A 15453-nucleotide genomic window follows, 5' to 3' on the forward strand; every position below is an offset into this window, starting at 1 on the left:
GTGCTGCTAACATTTTGATATACTAGCATTTCAATACAAAAATGACATGCATGTTGCTATGTGTAGTGGTAGTTGATAGATACTCTTTGGTGAGCCACAGACCTTAAAGACATGTAATGTACAATAAAAAAAACCCCAAGCAAATATTTGAGGATTTATCTAATTGTGTGCATATCGATCCATCGTAACTCCTCATGGAGAAATGAACTAATCCGTGGTTATTCGCGTGGCTGTCCCACTGTAAGAACAAGATACTCTTTGTTAATGGCCAAGTAAAAAATGCTTGAAACCCTGTTTTCAACATTTTCTTCAGAGCTTGTTTGCAGAACCTTTGTCCATACAGAGTAATTCTGTACAAGTCCTTAAGGCCCTGTGGGAGAAGACACAGCTCAAGGGGACACACAGTTTTGAAACTGCCATGATTCAGTCTACATTTCCACACCAAAAGGTAAGCTTTTATTTTTCTCAGAAAAAAAAAAAAGAAAACTTTGCACTGACTTTTACAACAGCTGTACAAAGACCTTTACAATAGCTACAGCAAGTCTTTGCTGTGCTCAAATCGTGAAAAACAAAACCTCTTTCCCTTCCCCTTCCCATTCTTTGCTTTAGCTCCAAGCATCTTCTGAGCATTTGCACTTACTGACATGCCAAGCCCTCTTCTCCTGGACGGCCATATGGCTATCCATAGTGCGTGCTTCTAACCTCCCTTCCACATGAAGCACTCAGCTTGTGGGAAGGTTGAAAACTGTTCACCAGCCATTACATTTTCAATCTCTGCAGAGGGTCCACAGTGTTGTTTTGTACTGTGCTTTGAAAGGGCTCCAGGCTTGTTCTCCACCCCCTCGTACATGCTTCATGTGGATTGTTCCCGACGTGATGAAAACTAGTGATGCTACATATGGATTTTTTTTCCTGCTCGCAGTTTCAGACTCTAGATTCAGATTAGCTGCCACTATGGACTGTTTGGCAGCCGCTTGGAAACTCACCTAGTTAAGCAGAGACTTGGATTTTATGGAAATGATCATTTGTGCCTCCACCGTTAGTTACCCCCATCAGTTTAAAAGATTACTCTTTCAAAGCTGTTTACTGTCTCCAGGATTTCAGCGAATGCTATTTCAAAGCTATTAATCAGGCTTCTTGGAAAAGGACGCTGTAGGATTGTAAAACAAATTTCTATTTATTCCTCAACATCTCAATCCAGCTCAATTGGATGAAATGAATTGTCAAACGTGATTCTGAAATATTCGTTCTCAGAATATTGTACGCATGAAGATGTCTGACTGAATAAGATTAATTTACTAAGGTTATGGCTGATTTGAAAACAGGACTTCTGTTTGAAACACCTTCTGAACCCCCAGGATAATGTTGCATTGAAGTGGGAACTCCTGCTGTGGCTTGTAAGAGGAGCAGGGGATCCCCACATCCGAGACCCAGCTTATGGGCCAGTTTTACTTAGACACAGTGGGGCTTGCACTAAGTATTTTAGCTGCTATTGAAATCCTAGCCTGACTCATCCAACTGCTTTTCTGTTCAATACTGGCTTAACTTGAGTCCATGCCAAGATCTACTAGTCAAAAGTCAGAGCTGGTGGAGTGTATAGTTTGGGGTGAATAAAGAGCTTAGGAAAGAGCGTGCCTTCACGGGTAGGATTAGATGTAGTGCATCATGCACAAAAAGTCTACAAAATGTGTCCAACACCCCAGAAACGTGATCAGTCTCCAGTGCATCAGTTGCATAATCCTACTACTGCTCAGATACTAGCGTTTGGCCTATTTTGGGAACTTTCATCACTCCGTGACATTAAGAGTATCTTTGAGCTCCCAAAACAACAGAGCTGGAAGATGAGATACTGATCTTCACTGATTTAATGAATTAAGCAGTGAACCGAAGTTTGGAAACTCCAGGAGCTGCAGATTGCCTAACAGCCTTCGGAGGCTGAAGATAGTCAGGCAGGTGTAACGCATCTAAAATGGTAGAAGACTTTAATATTCAGTCTTGGTCTCCGCAGTATGCTGCTGGATTTACTTTCTCAGTTTTGTTTTTGCTTATTAATACAGAACCTGAGTTTGTTTCTAGTGAAATTTCCATTCAGTTTACTGAGAAAAATCCCACTGAGTTTTCTGGGAGCGAGACCTAGGTGTGCCCTAAGGAAGATTTCCTTTAGCTTTTACATCCCCCAAAAATCCGGCCACAGCATTCCTGGGATGACGTAGTCCTTGCTTTGCTTGACAGACTAAGCTTCTGTGGTGATCTGAAATTTTTGTTTCAGAAGTTCTTCCCATTGCCATAGAACTTCAAATATTGTGAATTGATTGACAAAATTATTGTAGTTGTTTATATTATTCCTCTGCCGATAGTGCAGGAAGCAAAATTATGGGGGTGTGGTTGTTTCAGTAAGCGTAGCACTTTAAATTTAAAATATTTTTAAATCTATTGATACAAATGCAGTGTCAGCATCCTGTATTACATTTTGCATTAAGTTTTATGCGTCGTGTGACAGCAATGTCTGAATGCTTTATGAGAACTGAGGAATTTCTGTGCTGTAAGTACGTGGGGAAGGTCTGACCCCCAGCAGCCAGCGGGAACCACAGTGGAGTCAGTGCTGCCACGCTGCTCTGCAGTCACTCCGCTTCTGCCCTCTGACCCTGGGGCTAATCCAGAGTAAATGAAGTTAGACTTCTTTTTTGGTATGTATTCTAAAGCATTTTGCAAACCTGGAGAAAAATCTATTACGTCAATGATTTGTTCCAGAGTAAATTCTGAGAAATAGTTTCAGATCTACATCACTGTAAGCGATTTCTGAATTTGGCCCAAGGTGCGTGTGCAAGGAATTGCAGCAAATACCTGGCTTACAGAAAGCATGTCGTGTTTCACTGGGCAAGCCTGTTCGTGCCACAAAAAATATTTATACAACACGGCTTAAGATGTGCCAGAAGTAAAGCGTTTCCAGATGTACATCCTTACAGATTTCCGTTTGGTTGCTTCATAGCTCTTTATCAAAGTACAGGCAGGCCACGTTACAAAAACTAAGCCCGTTTTGAGCTCGTTGCTGAATTCTTTGTGTTGACTTATGCTGTGTCAGAAGAGTGAGATGGTGACTACTTTACGAGCCCCATGTGATGCCTTAAAGAGAGTCTTTTGTTAAGCAGTGTTGCAATAGAATAATTAACATTTTTAAGCTATTGTTAGTTCTGTTCCTCCCTTGCCTTTGTTTGCTATCTCACTTACGCAGCAGAAAGAAGTGCCGCGTTTTCACAATGGAGTCACTGAAGTTTTCAAGATGATGGAGCATGGGGATGAGATAAATCTCTCCTCTCCAATTAAGCTTTTTCCTCGTGCTTCCCCTCCTGAAATAAGTGGCTTATTGCAGATTATTTCAAGTGTACTAGAGTACAGAGTGGAAAAGAAAGATTGCTGCATTGATATTTCAGGGATGCTTGTTCTCTTTCAGTCTAGAGTTGCCTCACTGCAGCCACTAGAAGATTTTTTTTCACAGGATGGAGAAGCTCCCAGGCTTTCTGTTCAGCGTCATCCACGTGCCCTTACAACGTCCTTCCACAGACCCCCTGAGAGCAGTACCATCGTTATTTTGCCCATCTTCTGTCCTCCCAGATGCCACGGCAGGAGGAGGATCAGGGCGCGTTGCTGGCCATGCTCTGCCCCGCTCTGCCCCTCCATCCGTCGGGAGCCTGCGGTAGGGAGAAGACCCCAGGGGGGCTGCTGTGGTCTGTCCCTCCCGAGGACTCCGCTCTCCTGCCCAGGCAGGATCTGCTTGGGATCCTGCGCACAAAGTGTCTGAAGGGAGGCAGTGGAGCCTCGGACCGTCAGATCCAACGCCGAGCGACTGGCCAGAGAAATAGGGAGAGAAGCTGTGCAGCGCTCCTGCTGCGCAGCGCAGCAGCCAGCTAAATTCCTCCAGTGTACGGAATTCCTCTTTGGAGGAAAGTAAGAACTTCAGCAATGTATAAAGAGCTGTTACAGAGCAAAATAATCAAGTTTTACCCAGGATCCCCAGTATAAGCCGGTTTGAGCGTGCTGGGGCAGGGCAGCCCAGCAGCCAGCTGCGCAGAGGTACGGATGGAGCCTGACCCCGGCGAGCAGGCACCGGAGGCATACGGAATTGCAAAGCCAAACGTTATGAGGGATCCCGGGAGTGCAGGGGACATCTCTGCTGCAGCCTGGCCGCTCACCTCCCAGGTGAGGACAGAGCAAAGAGCCGGGCTGTGGGGCTGCTGCCCTGCAAACCCCCTTGCAAACAAAGCCAACGTGTGTCCGAGCCCTTCGTCCTGCGATCGTTCTCTTCCCGGCTGTTGTGAAGCCCATTTCTCTGCATGTTCAAGCTGGAAAGGGAAGAAAACCTTTGTCGTTTGGAGCCTCTCAGGTGATGTGAGTCGTGCTCCCCGTTCTGCCTTGCCATCCCTCCTTCAGACAGCCTAAAATCCATCAGGAGATGGCCTCTGGTGTGCAGGGGCGGAGGGCACCTGAGAACCCCTGTTAAGTTAAAACTCAACTTCTGGCTCAGCTGAGCTTGTTATCCGGGGCGATGGCCAGAGGACTGAAGTGGTCTCGGGCATTTCGGTTCTTGCGAAAACAGCCAGTTCCTGCCCATTTCTCGGGTTGAAAGAGGCTGGGGAGGAGAGATGCCGTGCCGCCGGGTCTCCCTGAGCCAGCCGGCCTCCTGCTCCCTGTCCTTCACTAAAGCTTTTCTGAAAAGGCCTGAATCAAACAACTCCGTCCCTTGCACAGCCTCGTTCAGTGTGATGAACTGACGTCCCTGGCAAGGGATGGTATTTTCCCCACTGACTGCGTAAATCCGTGTTTTCTTTGGGCTGCAGCATGTAGTGTTGTGGATCTCTGAAGACCCCACACAAATAAATAGGAATGTTTTCTGACCGGTCCTGGCAATTCCCTTTGTGTTTGCAGCAAGTAACTTGGTTGCTGTTATTTAACACCAACGTTTGTTTAAGTGTGAGATCACATTCTGTTTTAAAATTAAATAACGCAGTTTAAAACACACTGAATTACACAGTGTTATTAATTGCCTCAAAAAGAGTATCCTTCAGCTTTTCCCATACTTGAAGCTACAAGTATACTTTCTGTAGGTTTCTTTGATCAAGTTAGACATTCAGTTTACTTTGCAGATGCATAATCCTTACTTCCCTGGCTTGTCACTGGCAGAATAACATCATATTTCCCTGGGTATGTTTCGTGTGAGCTAAATCAGTCCCGTTGTTGCTGTGTTTTTGGAAAAGTTCATATTAACATTCATATTAAACATTCATATTAGTGCTTTTTACAGGGGGCTGGTTTCAGAGCCTACATTCTTTCTTTAAAAAGAAAAGAAAAAATAAAAGTAAAGTGGTCCCCAGCCACTAACTCCTCTGCTCTGATGGGGGATCCAGCTGGACAGGAGGAAGCCCCCAGCACTGCAGCGTGTTAGCAGAGACCACTACCTTCTGGCTCATTGACAAAGTCCTGAGAGAGGGCTGGAGGTAATAAAAGTGGTTCAGCTGGTAGGAAACGTGCTGCTGAGGACAGGACTGCTGAGCGTGCTGCTGGCAGCAGTGTTGAAGAGGCAAAAAAAAATCCCAGACCAGTCCTCTGCCTCCTACAGACTAATATATGATTTATATATTAGCTGCTACTGATGACAGAGAGAGAGAGAGACACGTCCTGCTTAGCACGTTTGCCCCGGCAGGTTGTGTGTCCGCAGGAGACATATGGAAAAGGACGCTCGTCGGCGCCCGCTGCGCGTCCCTCTGTGATTTCTGGTTACGAGCTGTTAACCGTACAGCGGTTCACCTCCTGAGTGAGTTTGGTTTTTCTCATTATTGGCCTAGGACCTGGACCACGTGCAGATGCACCTGGAAGAAGTGAGGTTCTTTGATTTATTCGGCTACAGCGAGGAAGCGGGAACTTGGCAGTGTTTCATGTGCAATAACCCTGAAAAGGCAACAGGTAAGCGGTCTGCCCTCGGCGCCGGTGGGCTGCGCGTGGTGGTGGAGTTGTGGTGGGTGGAGAGCGGAGAGGAGCTCACAGATAACGCTGTGTCTCTGGTGATGGTGGCAGAGGTCTGGGAAAAGGGAAAGCAAACTTTCCAGCGTAGCCCAGACAGCGTCTATTTTAATTTGAATTCTCCATTAAACTCCTCTCACCTCAGCATCTCTGATGACAGATAGTCAAGCACAAACCTTATTGGTCTATGCTTAGAGGGATACAATCCAAAAATTAATGTAGACTCATAAATCTGCATGACTACTAACCCCTGAGGAGTGGGAGGGATCCGCACCTATCTCGCAGTGTCCGGATAAAAGAGGTGCATCTGCTGGACCACGTCCCAGGTCCTCTGGAGACTGCACAGGTGCCACGTGTCAGGGGACGTTGGCATAGATACTACAGCCAGTTCTGAGAATGAAGACGGCATGAATCGTTTGCTTTAATATAATCAAATCCATAGTATGCATCTTCTTAGGAACAAGGCAAAGTTCAAGAACAGCCATAATACTTCAGCTATATCAGAAAACAGGGTGAGTGGAAACTACACTTTTTCCCAGGTAAAAGATACTAGTGACCTTTTTTTGAAGTTTTCTGACACTCATGTGTTTTAGATCAGTGTACTGAAATTCAGAGGAATGGCCTTTTTCTTAGATGTTTTTTGCCACTCTGTAAAAGTCTGCACAATTCTTGCCAAGAATTTTGAATATTTGGGCCAAGCCTTTGAATAATTGGCTGTTTCAGCTATTTATTTTAATGGCTAGCATCTCTTTATATTTCATCAAACCTGAATTTAGTAAGTCTTGCAAGAGTGGCACAGCCTCTGCTTCAGGCCGGGCTGCCCGTGCTCATTTTGTGGGTGTTTGACCATCTTCCTCCTTCCACGACTCTCATGGGACTCAACAACCATAAAAGAAATCATGGTTTGAGCTGAAATTTCGTCTCAGTTACTGTGGTCTTGCTGTGGTTTGTCCATCACATCGGTGATAGATGCATGTCAAGCTACAAGGAAAAGGAGTCTGTCTTTCTTAAAATTGCAAAGCTTAATGAAATAGCTTTGTTTTGAATTTTCAAAGACATTTAACTAGTCCAAAAAGGGGAGTGTTTGTAGCAAGCTATTGATTATGCTGGTAGGACAGCTGTATTGGAGCCAACAGACCAGATGAAGGTGGCAAAGGCAAATCTTGGGGGTGATGTGAGGCACCATTTCTTTATTGATGCCGCGGGTTTTGCTGATGACGCTAGTCTGGAGACCTCAAAGGACGGCTGACACCTTGCTTCCCTGTTGCTCTCCTGCCGAAACGCCGTGTCCTTCAAGGAGAGGTCTAAGAAGGGCTGGAAGCAGGATGCAGCACGGGGAGGTCCACGTGGCACAGCACTGCGGCTCTGCTGAGAGGAGCACAGTGTTGGGACTGGGATCTAGACCCCACCGGTAGGACCAGTATAGAGCTGGTATCTTCAAATGGGTCTGAACTCAAGGCAAACGGCACTAAGGCTGCGACAGCAGGCAGCATTCCCAGTGAGCTCTTCAGTACTCTTTGGTTAACGCAACAAGAGCTTACGAAAGCGGGGAATGTCTCTGTACTGCTGACAAGAGGCTCTTGAGTCTGTTTGCAGAGCACTTGAGCTGACATCTCGAGTAGGGTAAACTGTATACTCTGCCTGACGCCGGTGGTCCTCGGGAGCGTAACGCCTGCCGTGGAGCTCGGCCTGCCGCCTTTCTCACTGACTCATCGTTGTTTCAGGCTGGTGAAAAGTCGCAGCATTGTAAGTAATAGATTTGGTGTTGCGATATCCCACAGAGATGAGGGAGAAGGCCATGTCCCTTCTAAGGGTTCACCATTTCCCCTAGCTGCTGTGAAAAGGCTGCAATGAAATGCATGTGCTGATCCCGCTTCCCGGAGTGTGTAAATACATTTCTCCATTCACGCTCTGGGGTCAATGGAAGGGATGAACCCATTCACAACTCTGCCCTACAGCCTGAGCGGTTTCCACCCAGCAGCACAGCGGTTCTCTCCTTCCCAAGAAGTGCCCAAATCTGCTCTGCGGGGAGATGTGCGAGCACGGGAGCACTTGGCCAGCTGGGCGACGGGGGGCTGCCCTCATTGCCCCCCAGCTGCGGAGGGTGATGGGAGCTCACCCAGCAGGCCTGGGCACAAATTAGACTTTCATTCCTATATGCCGATATTTATAGAGGCCTTTGTAAATCTACTGCCTCCTCTAGAAGTGGAAGAACAATATTTATTTTTTTTAGTTACCTTTTTTCTAGCTTGTGTCTGTATGATGTCAACTAAAGCCCAATGGAAAAAAAAATGCAAATACAGTGTTAAGGCGCTAAGTGAAATGCTACCTTCTCAGCAGATGCAATAACCTGAGACTTTGCTTTCTGTTTCTCGAGTACCACAAGTACTCGAGAGCATGGAGGATGCCTGGACATTTGGAAGAAGGTTTTCCCTCCTCAAGCACGGCGGGCGCCGAGGGTGATACCTGGAGTTTGCAGGGTTATCGCTGCCCACAGGTCTGCCTGCCTCTCCCCTGTTCACAGAGGTTTCCAGCCTGTCCTCCTCCCTGCCCGGCCACCGGGCTGTCTCTTTGTCTCTCTTTGTCTCAGTTTAAAGAAAATTTCGTAAGAAAGGCACGTTGTGAATATCATGGTTTGCTTCGCAGTTCTAAAAGCCTTCAGAAGACCAAGAAAATAAAGTATTGAATGGGTCATATGAAAGCTCAGGTGTAGGAAAGGAAAGTGGAAGGTAGTCCTCAATGGAATAAAAATCTGCAGGTGAATGACAAATTCGCCTTAGTGTTGGTGATGTAGAGCTGTGGCAGCTGGGAAAAGTCATACTGGAGTGGGAAACACTCCAGGGTTTTTTGGGGTTTATAAGATCTGACACAAGAAGGAGGATTCAGAGGTCTCCTTGTATTGGTAAGAAACGTAAAGGCTGTAAAACATCTTTATTTTCATTCCACGATGGGACAGACCCTTTGAAATCCCAAATACTTTAGAAAGACAAGAAAGTAATTTCTTCCTCTCAGCAATGCTGTTTAGCAACTAAATTTTTCTTAAAGAAGGAATTCAGAGGCAAATTCTTCTTCTATTATTGTCTTTTGTTTTTTGTTAGTGTTGGTTTTCGTTGCATTTTTTGGATGCCATGTTGCAAGATGCCATTTATCCTCCAGACTTAGGAAAGCATTATGCCTTAAAGCCTCGATCTTGCCTTAGGATGCCAGATTAATGATGTTTTTTTCGGATGTAGCTGGGAGGATTTTTGGAGCCGGACTACACTTGGAGACTGAGTTTGTGAGGAAAGAGGCAGTTATGCTTAGGCAATGTGGTGGGTGTACCCAAAGTGGCAATTAACCCAGAGAAAGTTTGAATATTTCTCATGCATTCTTCTGATTGCAAAGCATTTCTTATACAGCCATGCTTCTCCAGAAGTGCTGTTAAATCATCCCAAATTGGTTTTTTCCTGCCACTCAGGAAGAGCATTCCCACAAATCCCACTCATCTGCTCAAATACACGTATGTGCCCTGACTGTACAGCTGGTCTCAGAGCCAGGAAAACCAGGTTACACTTTTTTTTTTTTTTTTTTTTAAATGACAACCATTCAAGCACAGATACAAGGCATTTGAAATTTTGGTAAATGCAGTGTGTGCCTCTTGTTAGGAAAAGCCAGCCTTTAAGAGCCTCATTTCAACATAACCTCCTGTATTGACAGTTGGCTTCACAAGCTCTTGCACAAAAAAATTCAGTAAAACCACTTGATAGCCGGAGAGGGAATTGCAGTACATTCCCTATTCTGGAAGCTTACAAAGAAATTGCAGTAATCCCTGTGGGCTGCAGAAGAGACATTGTGCCCATGGGCAATGATTCGGGTAAAACTGAGGGGGTTTTTTATGAATTCCTCTTTAAAAAAGCAATTCACTCAGAATAGCCTACACCATATTAACTTCTGAATACATTTATCTTTTGCTAGCAGTGGTGATTATCTAGTGAACTGAAATATCCCAGCTATAATGCTTGCTTGAAAATTATAAAAAGTGGCATTCAGTAATGTGCCCTTTCCAGGTTTTCAACAAAACCAAATGTGATGATTAATGAGAGAGAGTGAATCCATATTCCCTTAGGTTAATTGCATTTATCTTCATCTGCTTGCCACCCACACGTTCCATTCTTTCAAGTTAATAGAGGTTTATTGTCATTGAGATCATTCATGATTGGACTGAATTTTTGTGGATGATTCTATGTTTCATCAAATGCAAGATTGAATGCTTTGGTTTTTATCTGTCTTGAGTTCATCTTGGAAGAGTTCGGAGGTTTTTTTACTTTTTATCCAGTACCCAAACTACTTAAAGCTTGATGCATTGTAGCTCTGCAGAGAAAGCAAGGTACAATTAATAGATAATAATTCCAATGGACACTTACATCAATGGGTACTATTCAGGGTTAAATTGATTTTGGGGTTAGTGTGTCTATATTGAGACGGTTTAGGAAGCAATGGACATTACAGTAAATCATTTTTCATTTTGAGTTTGGGTAATATTTTTAGCTTCATTGTGCGTTCTACAGGGAAAAAAGCGATGAAAAATATACAGTAAATACAACCTTTTGAATCCTTTAACTCATTTTTTCAAGCTAAAGAACTCATCATACATACATGTCAGCATACCAGAACACAGAGTGATTTCAAACCCAGAGATGATGTGATCACCTAGTTTGACTTTGTATAAAACAGTAGTTAAAGAATCTAGTCCAGTAATGCTTATATCAAAGAAATGTTTTCTCTTTGATCTGTATTACTTTTGCATATTTTTCTAAAGATGCCTAAACCTGATTTTTAAAAGTCAAGTGAAGGAGAACCCGTGACATGCCCAAGTTGTTGCTCAGGTAATTTAATCACACTGTTAAAATGTGGGTTTATTTCTAGTCTATCTCTAAACACTGCATCACATTGTGCCCTTCCCTGCTATGCAGAAAATATCTATTTGTAGACTTTACCATGTCACATCTTGATCTTTGCTTGGGCAAATTAAGGAGAACACACGTCATTAGTTTCCCGTGATATGAATAATCATATGAAAGATCAGTCTTAAATAATTCTTCTATCACTTTCCTGAAGTCTTTTAATTTGTCCTTTTTCGTGCAAGGTGAAGAAATCAAAACCAGACATTATTTTCCAATAATTAATATGTGTATAAGGAATATGCACACGCCAATTGGCAGCTGATTGCATTTAAAAAAAAAAAATCTTCTAACTGTATTAGAAGTGCAGATGCTTCTTTCAAATAACCCTGCTCTGCCGTGGAAAGCAGTGGGAGTCACCAGCTACTGAGTTTGGGAAGAGTTCAGACAGAAGAGTAAATCTCTGCATTTCTGAGGCAGGATGGATTTACTCATGATGTCCTTTGCTCCGTGCACTTGCTCCTACTCTGCACACAGCAGGTATGGAATGGCTACAGTGGTGACCGAGTAAAATCCCAATGAGGATTGGGACAGACTTCCCCAAGGGGTTTGGGGGCTGAAGCTCTTGCCCCGTGAGGAGGGGCTGAGGGACAAGAGCTGGTGCAGGCAGGGCTGAAGGGGAACTCCGTAGTAGTCTGCCCATAACTACAAGGAGGTCATCAAGAAGACAGAGCCAGGCTCTTTTCGGTGGTGTGTGGTGGGAGGGCAAGAGATAACAGGCATAAATTGGAAGAGGAGAGGTTCAGACTGCCGACGAGGGAAAATTTTCCCACCATGAGGACGATCAAGCATTGGAACAGCGTGCCTAGAGATGATGTTGAGATTTTCAAGTCCCGGATGGATAAATCCATGAGCAACCTAGTCTGACCCCATAGGTGACCTTGCTTTGAGCAGGAGGTTGACTTCAGCTCTCTTCCAGCTGAATTATTCTGTGATTCTGTGAAGTTAACCACAATGAAAATAAGCAAAAGGACTTAGAAAAATATTGGAAAATAGCTTCATTCTTATCTTTCATGGATCTTTTTCTTCTAATCAGACCCTCAGACATACTGGCATCAGATTCATTACAACGACTTTGGAAGCTGACATCAGAATTCCCCGTGGGCTTCTTTGTGGATGTACACGAGAAGTGCTCTGTTAGCATTGCTTCCAGCCACTGGGTGCTTAAAGAGAGATCAGCGTTTCTTTAGTAAATCCTGGTTTTGAAAGATTTTGGCCATAAGAATCCACTTTCGGCCAAAACTGCACATTCACTTTCTCTCTCGTGTTGCATTCCTGACCACCAACCATCTCGGTATCTTCTGGTCTCTGAACTTTTTGTGCTTTACACCTTCTTAGCTTGGGTTAAAGTATGTTCCTACTGCACTGGAATCAGTATCGTGGCCATTCCTGCGGGACCAGGAGCCAGGCAGATGCACAAGACCCAACCACTGAGCAATTGTCTTTTCATATCAAGTCCTTCTTTTGCTGTATCTAGATGTTTATACAGCTGTCATCATGCTCTGAAAGTCACTGTGCACATTATGAATTCTTTATTGTTATCATGTAGGAGTAAAAAATCTTTTCCTGTCCTATCTTTGTCATTTTTTATTAAAGTCAAGTTCTCTCCTCTTTCTTTTATGCACACTCCAGGAAAGCTTGCTCCTCAGTGCTGCTGGTTTGAGTTTCTCAGATTCACAGCTCTTGGCTCTCTGTCTCTCACTGGGTAGACTTTGTCACAGCGGTTCTGACACTTCATCTTGGGAGACGATATGGAGCCATGCCCTGTTATTATCACCCACATGCTACTGAGATGGTAATTTCCTGACACCAAACTGCATATTCTCATGGTGAGAAAACATCCTCCACCAAGGGAGTTCACATGTGAGTGGCAAATTATGGGAATGACAGGGATATTACCCTGTACATCATTAAGTTGTGTTTTACACAAGCCTCTGTTTTACTTTGTCCCGTGCCAGTTTGGGTGGTGTAACGCATTGGTGCTGGCGTGCGGATATACGGAAAAGAGCTGCTGCATCAAGCTAGGGATGCAGCGGGCTGTGAGAAGCAGAGCATGACCTGGTTTTGTCATGGAAATCACAGCTGCAGTTCCCCATCGAAGCTGAAACTTGGCCACCCCCCCTTTCCATTCAGTCCGTCTCCTTCCAAAAACTCCCTATCTACAGAGACAGAAATATTTATAGTCTTTCTTGAGGAAATTGAAATAGTACACACTGAAGACCCCCAAAGCCTGCCTCTCTGCCAACATAAACAAAGCTGGGGAAAAAATACATTCTTTATCTAAATCTGATGCATTATATTTGCATTGTTTGTTTTTCCTCTACCAGACAGGAGGTAGTGAAGAGAGGTATGTGTCCAAAAAGCCATAAAGCCTTTAAAACCCCAGGTGCTACGTTGGCCACCCCACTCACCTTGTGTCCTTAGCATCACACCAACCTACTGCATTTTGGGCTCTGAAAGGCTCATGCACAGACAAAAGCAAACACTTTCCAGCAAAAGCGTTACTGGATAAACTTTCGTGCTAAGGTATGTAAGTACGGCCAGCCAGAGGATAACTGACCGTCTGACAGATGCCGGGAAGGATTCCAAGGCAAACAGCACATCAAAAAACATCCGTTCTCAGACTGCTTACGCCTTGGACTGCTCTTCAGTCTATCTGATCCTTCATGTCCTGTCTATCCATGTAAAAATAGAAGAGAAAGAAAAAAGAAACCCAGCCGTGGTATTAGAGAATTTTTAAATTGTTTGCTCCATACACAAAGGGCAGTGGCTCAAGCTTGCTCTGCGGTTGTGGTTTAAAGCCCGTGGTGATCCCCTTGGTTGCTGGGCTTTTCTTGTGCTGGAAAATTCCTTCTTGTGTGCAAGGTTTGGGAATGCTCTTCCAGCTCCCAAAACCTTGCGTGCTTCTAGCCGAGGTAAGTGCCAGTGAATATTGATCACAGGTGAGCACCGTGGTCACAGGGCTGGTGGTAGAAGTGGCCACAACCTTATAAACACGCTGTAAATGAAAGCACAAGGCTTCCCAATATTCACGCAGTGCTTTGAATTCTGAAAGTAATTTTAAATATAGCAATAATTTTGCAGTAAGGGAAAAAAAGGGTTTCTTTCCCTTTCCTAGAGACTTTATTTGGGTTTTATTTTTAAGGGAATTGATTGAAGGAAAATCTGTAGTGGCAAACATAAGTTATTTTTCTAAGGCAAATTGAAGCCACTTTTCAGGCCACTATAGAAGATGAACAGACTGGAAAGTGGCTGCGCTGCAGGTAAGGTAGCTGAGCGTGTCTGTATTTCTGCTTCCATGCTGATTACAGTCAATACGGTTATTGAACTCTATACTCTACAGTATGTATTTTTAATTACATTTTAGATTATTCTTGGGCAACGTGCAGTAGCGCAGGTCATCAGTGGCGGGGACAGAAGCTTTTGCGTCTCTCCTTCTCCTCCTTCCTTGTCTTTGGCTTGGGCAGAGTTACCCATCCTTGTATTTGAAGTAGGCTCTGTAAGGACGGCGTTTAGGCGCACACATGGCAGAAATGTTGGTTTAGCTCTTACCACCCAGGGCACAGGCGAGGCAGCATTATTGGCCAATGACATGTTAAGTTTGTAAGTAAATTTTGCCATAAGATGGTAAAAACATCCATGTCCTCAGTGGGTAACATGATGAAACGACCCTGACTGTTCCTGAGGGAGCAGGACAGACACCGGGTCCCTGGGGGCTGAGCTGTGAGTTCCTCCGGCCTTCGGCAGTCCAGATGTCAAAATAAATTGTGTTATTTTAGAAATGCAAAAATTATAGAAATTAGTACATTCCCAACCGGTCAGTGCTGTGAGATTTACAGGATGTAAGTAACTCTGGGTTTGTTGTAAGGATTATTTTTTACAAAATGGATTGCTAATGTTAAATGACTTTTGAAATATTCCTGAAGTGAGAACTAGAAAAGATAATGAAGATGTAATAGGGAGTGATCTCTACAAAATGCAGGGCTAGATTGTTTCTCGAACACTGGATAAGGGAGGGCTGATAAAAAACGCATCCCTTTCCCAAGGGAAGGAGGAGTTGTGTCTCGGAAGGGCGAGGAAGGGAAGGGTCATGTCTGGGAGACAAAGCCCTGGGACTCACCAACCCCTTTCTCAGCAAGAAGTCTCATTTCTGGGCTGGAATTACCTATAAGAGGTTGGCAGTTGTTCCAGTGGGATGGCACCTGGTCCCTCAGCCTCACGCACACATCCCACTTCTGGCTCTTAATTCCTTCTCCATAGGGCTGCTGCTGCGATGAAGCAAGCTATTGCAGTTAATGGAGAGTGATATCCTCAAAATATTCCTATCCATAATACTCCACAGCAGGAATATAACTGTATTGAGCTCTGTAGTGTGGATTAAAGCCTCAGAGACAACATAAATAACTACTTTCAATTCCATGAAATTAAAAATTATTACTTATAATACAACAATTGGGAGGCGTGATGGCAGGGAGAAGCGCGTGATGGTGGGGAGTAG

General features: G+C 44.3%; 1 protein-coding gene across 4 annotated transcripts in view; it reads left to right on the plus strand.

The window, feature by feature from the left end:
* VEPH1 (ventricular zone expressed PH domain containing 1) overlaps positions 1–15453 on the plus strand; it is a 96619-nt gene that overhangs the window by 75664 nt on the left and 5502 nt on the right. For all 4 annotated transcript variants that reach the window (XM_069792872.1, XM_069792873.1, XM_069792874.1 and 1 more), the window contains 2 exons: positions 314–448; positions 5841–5958. In XM_069792872.1, the coding sequence (XP_069648973.1) occupies positions 314–448; positions 5841–5958 (253 nt within the window). The remainder of the gene's footprint in view (positions 1–313; positions 449–5840; positions 5959–15453) is intronic.

Source organism: Haliaeetus albicilla, chromosome 9, assembly GCF_947461875.1.
Source record: "Haliaeetus albicilla chromosome 9, bHalAlb1.1, whole genome shotgun sequence".
Lineage (NCBI taxonomy): Eukaryota > Metazoa > Chordata > Aves > Accipitriformes > Accipitridae > Haliaeetus > Haliaeetus albicilla.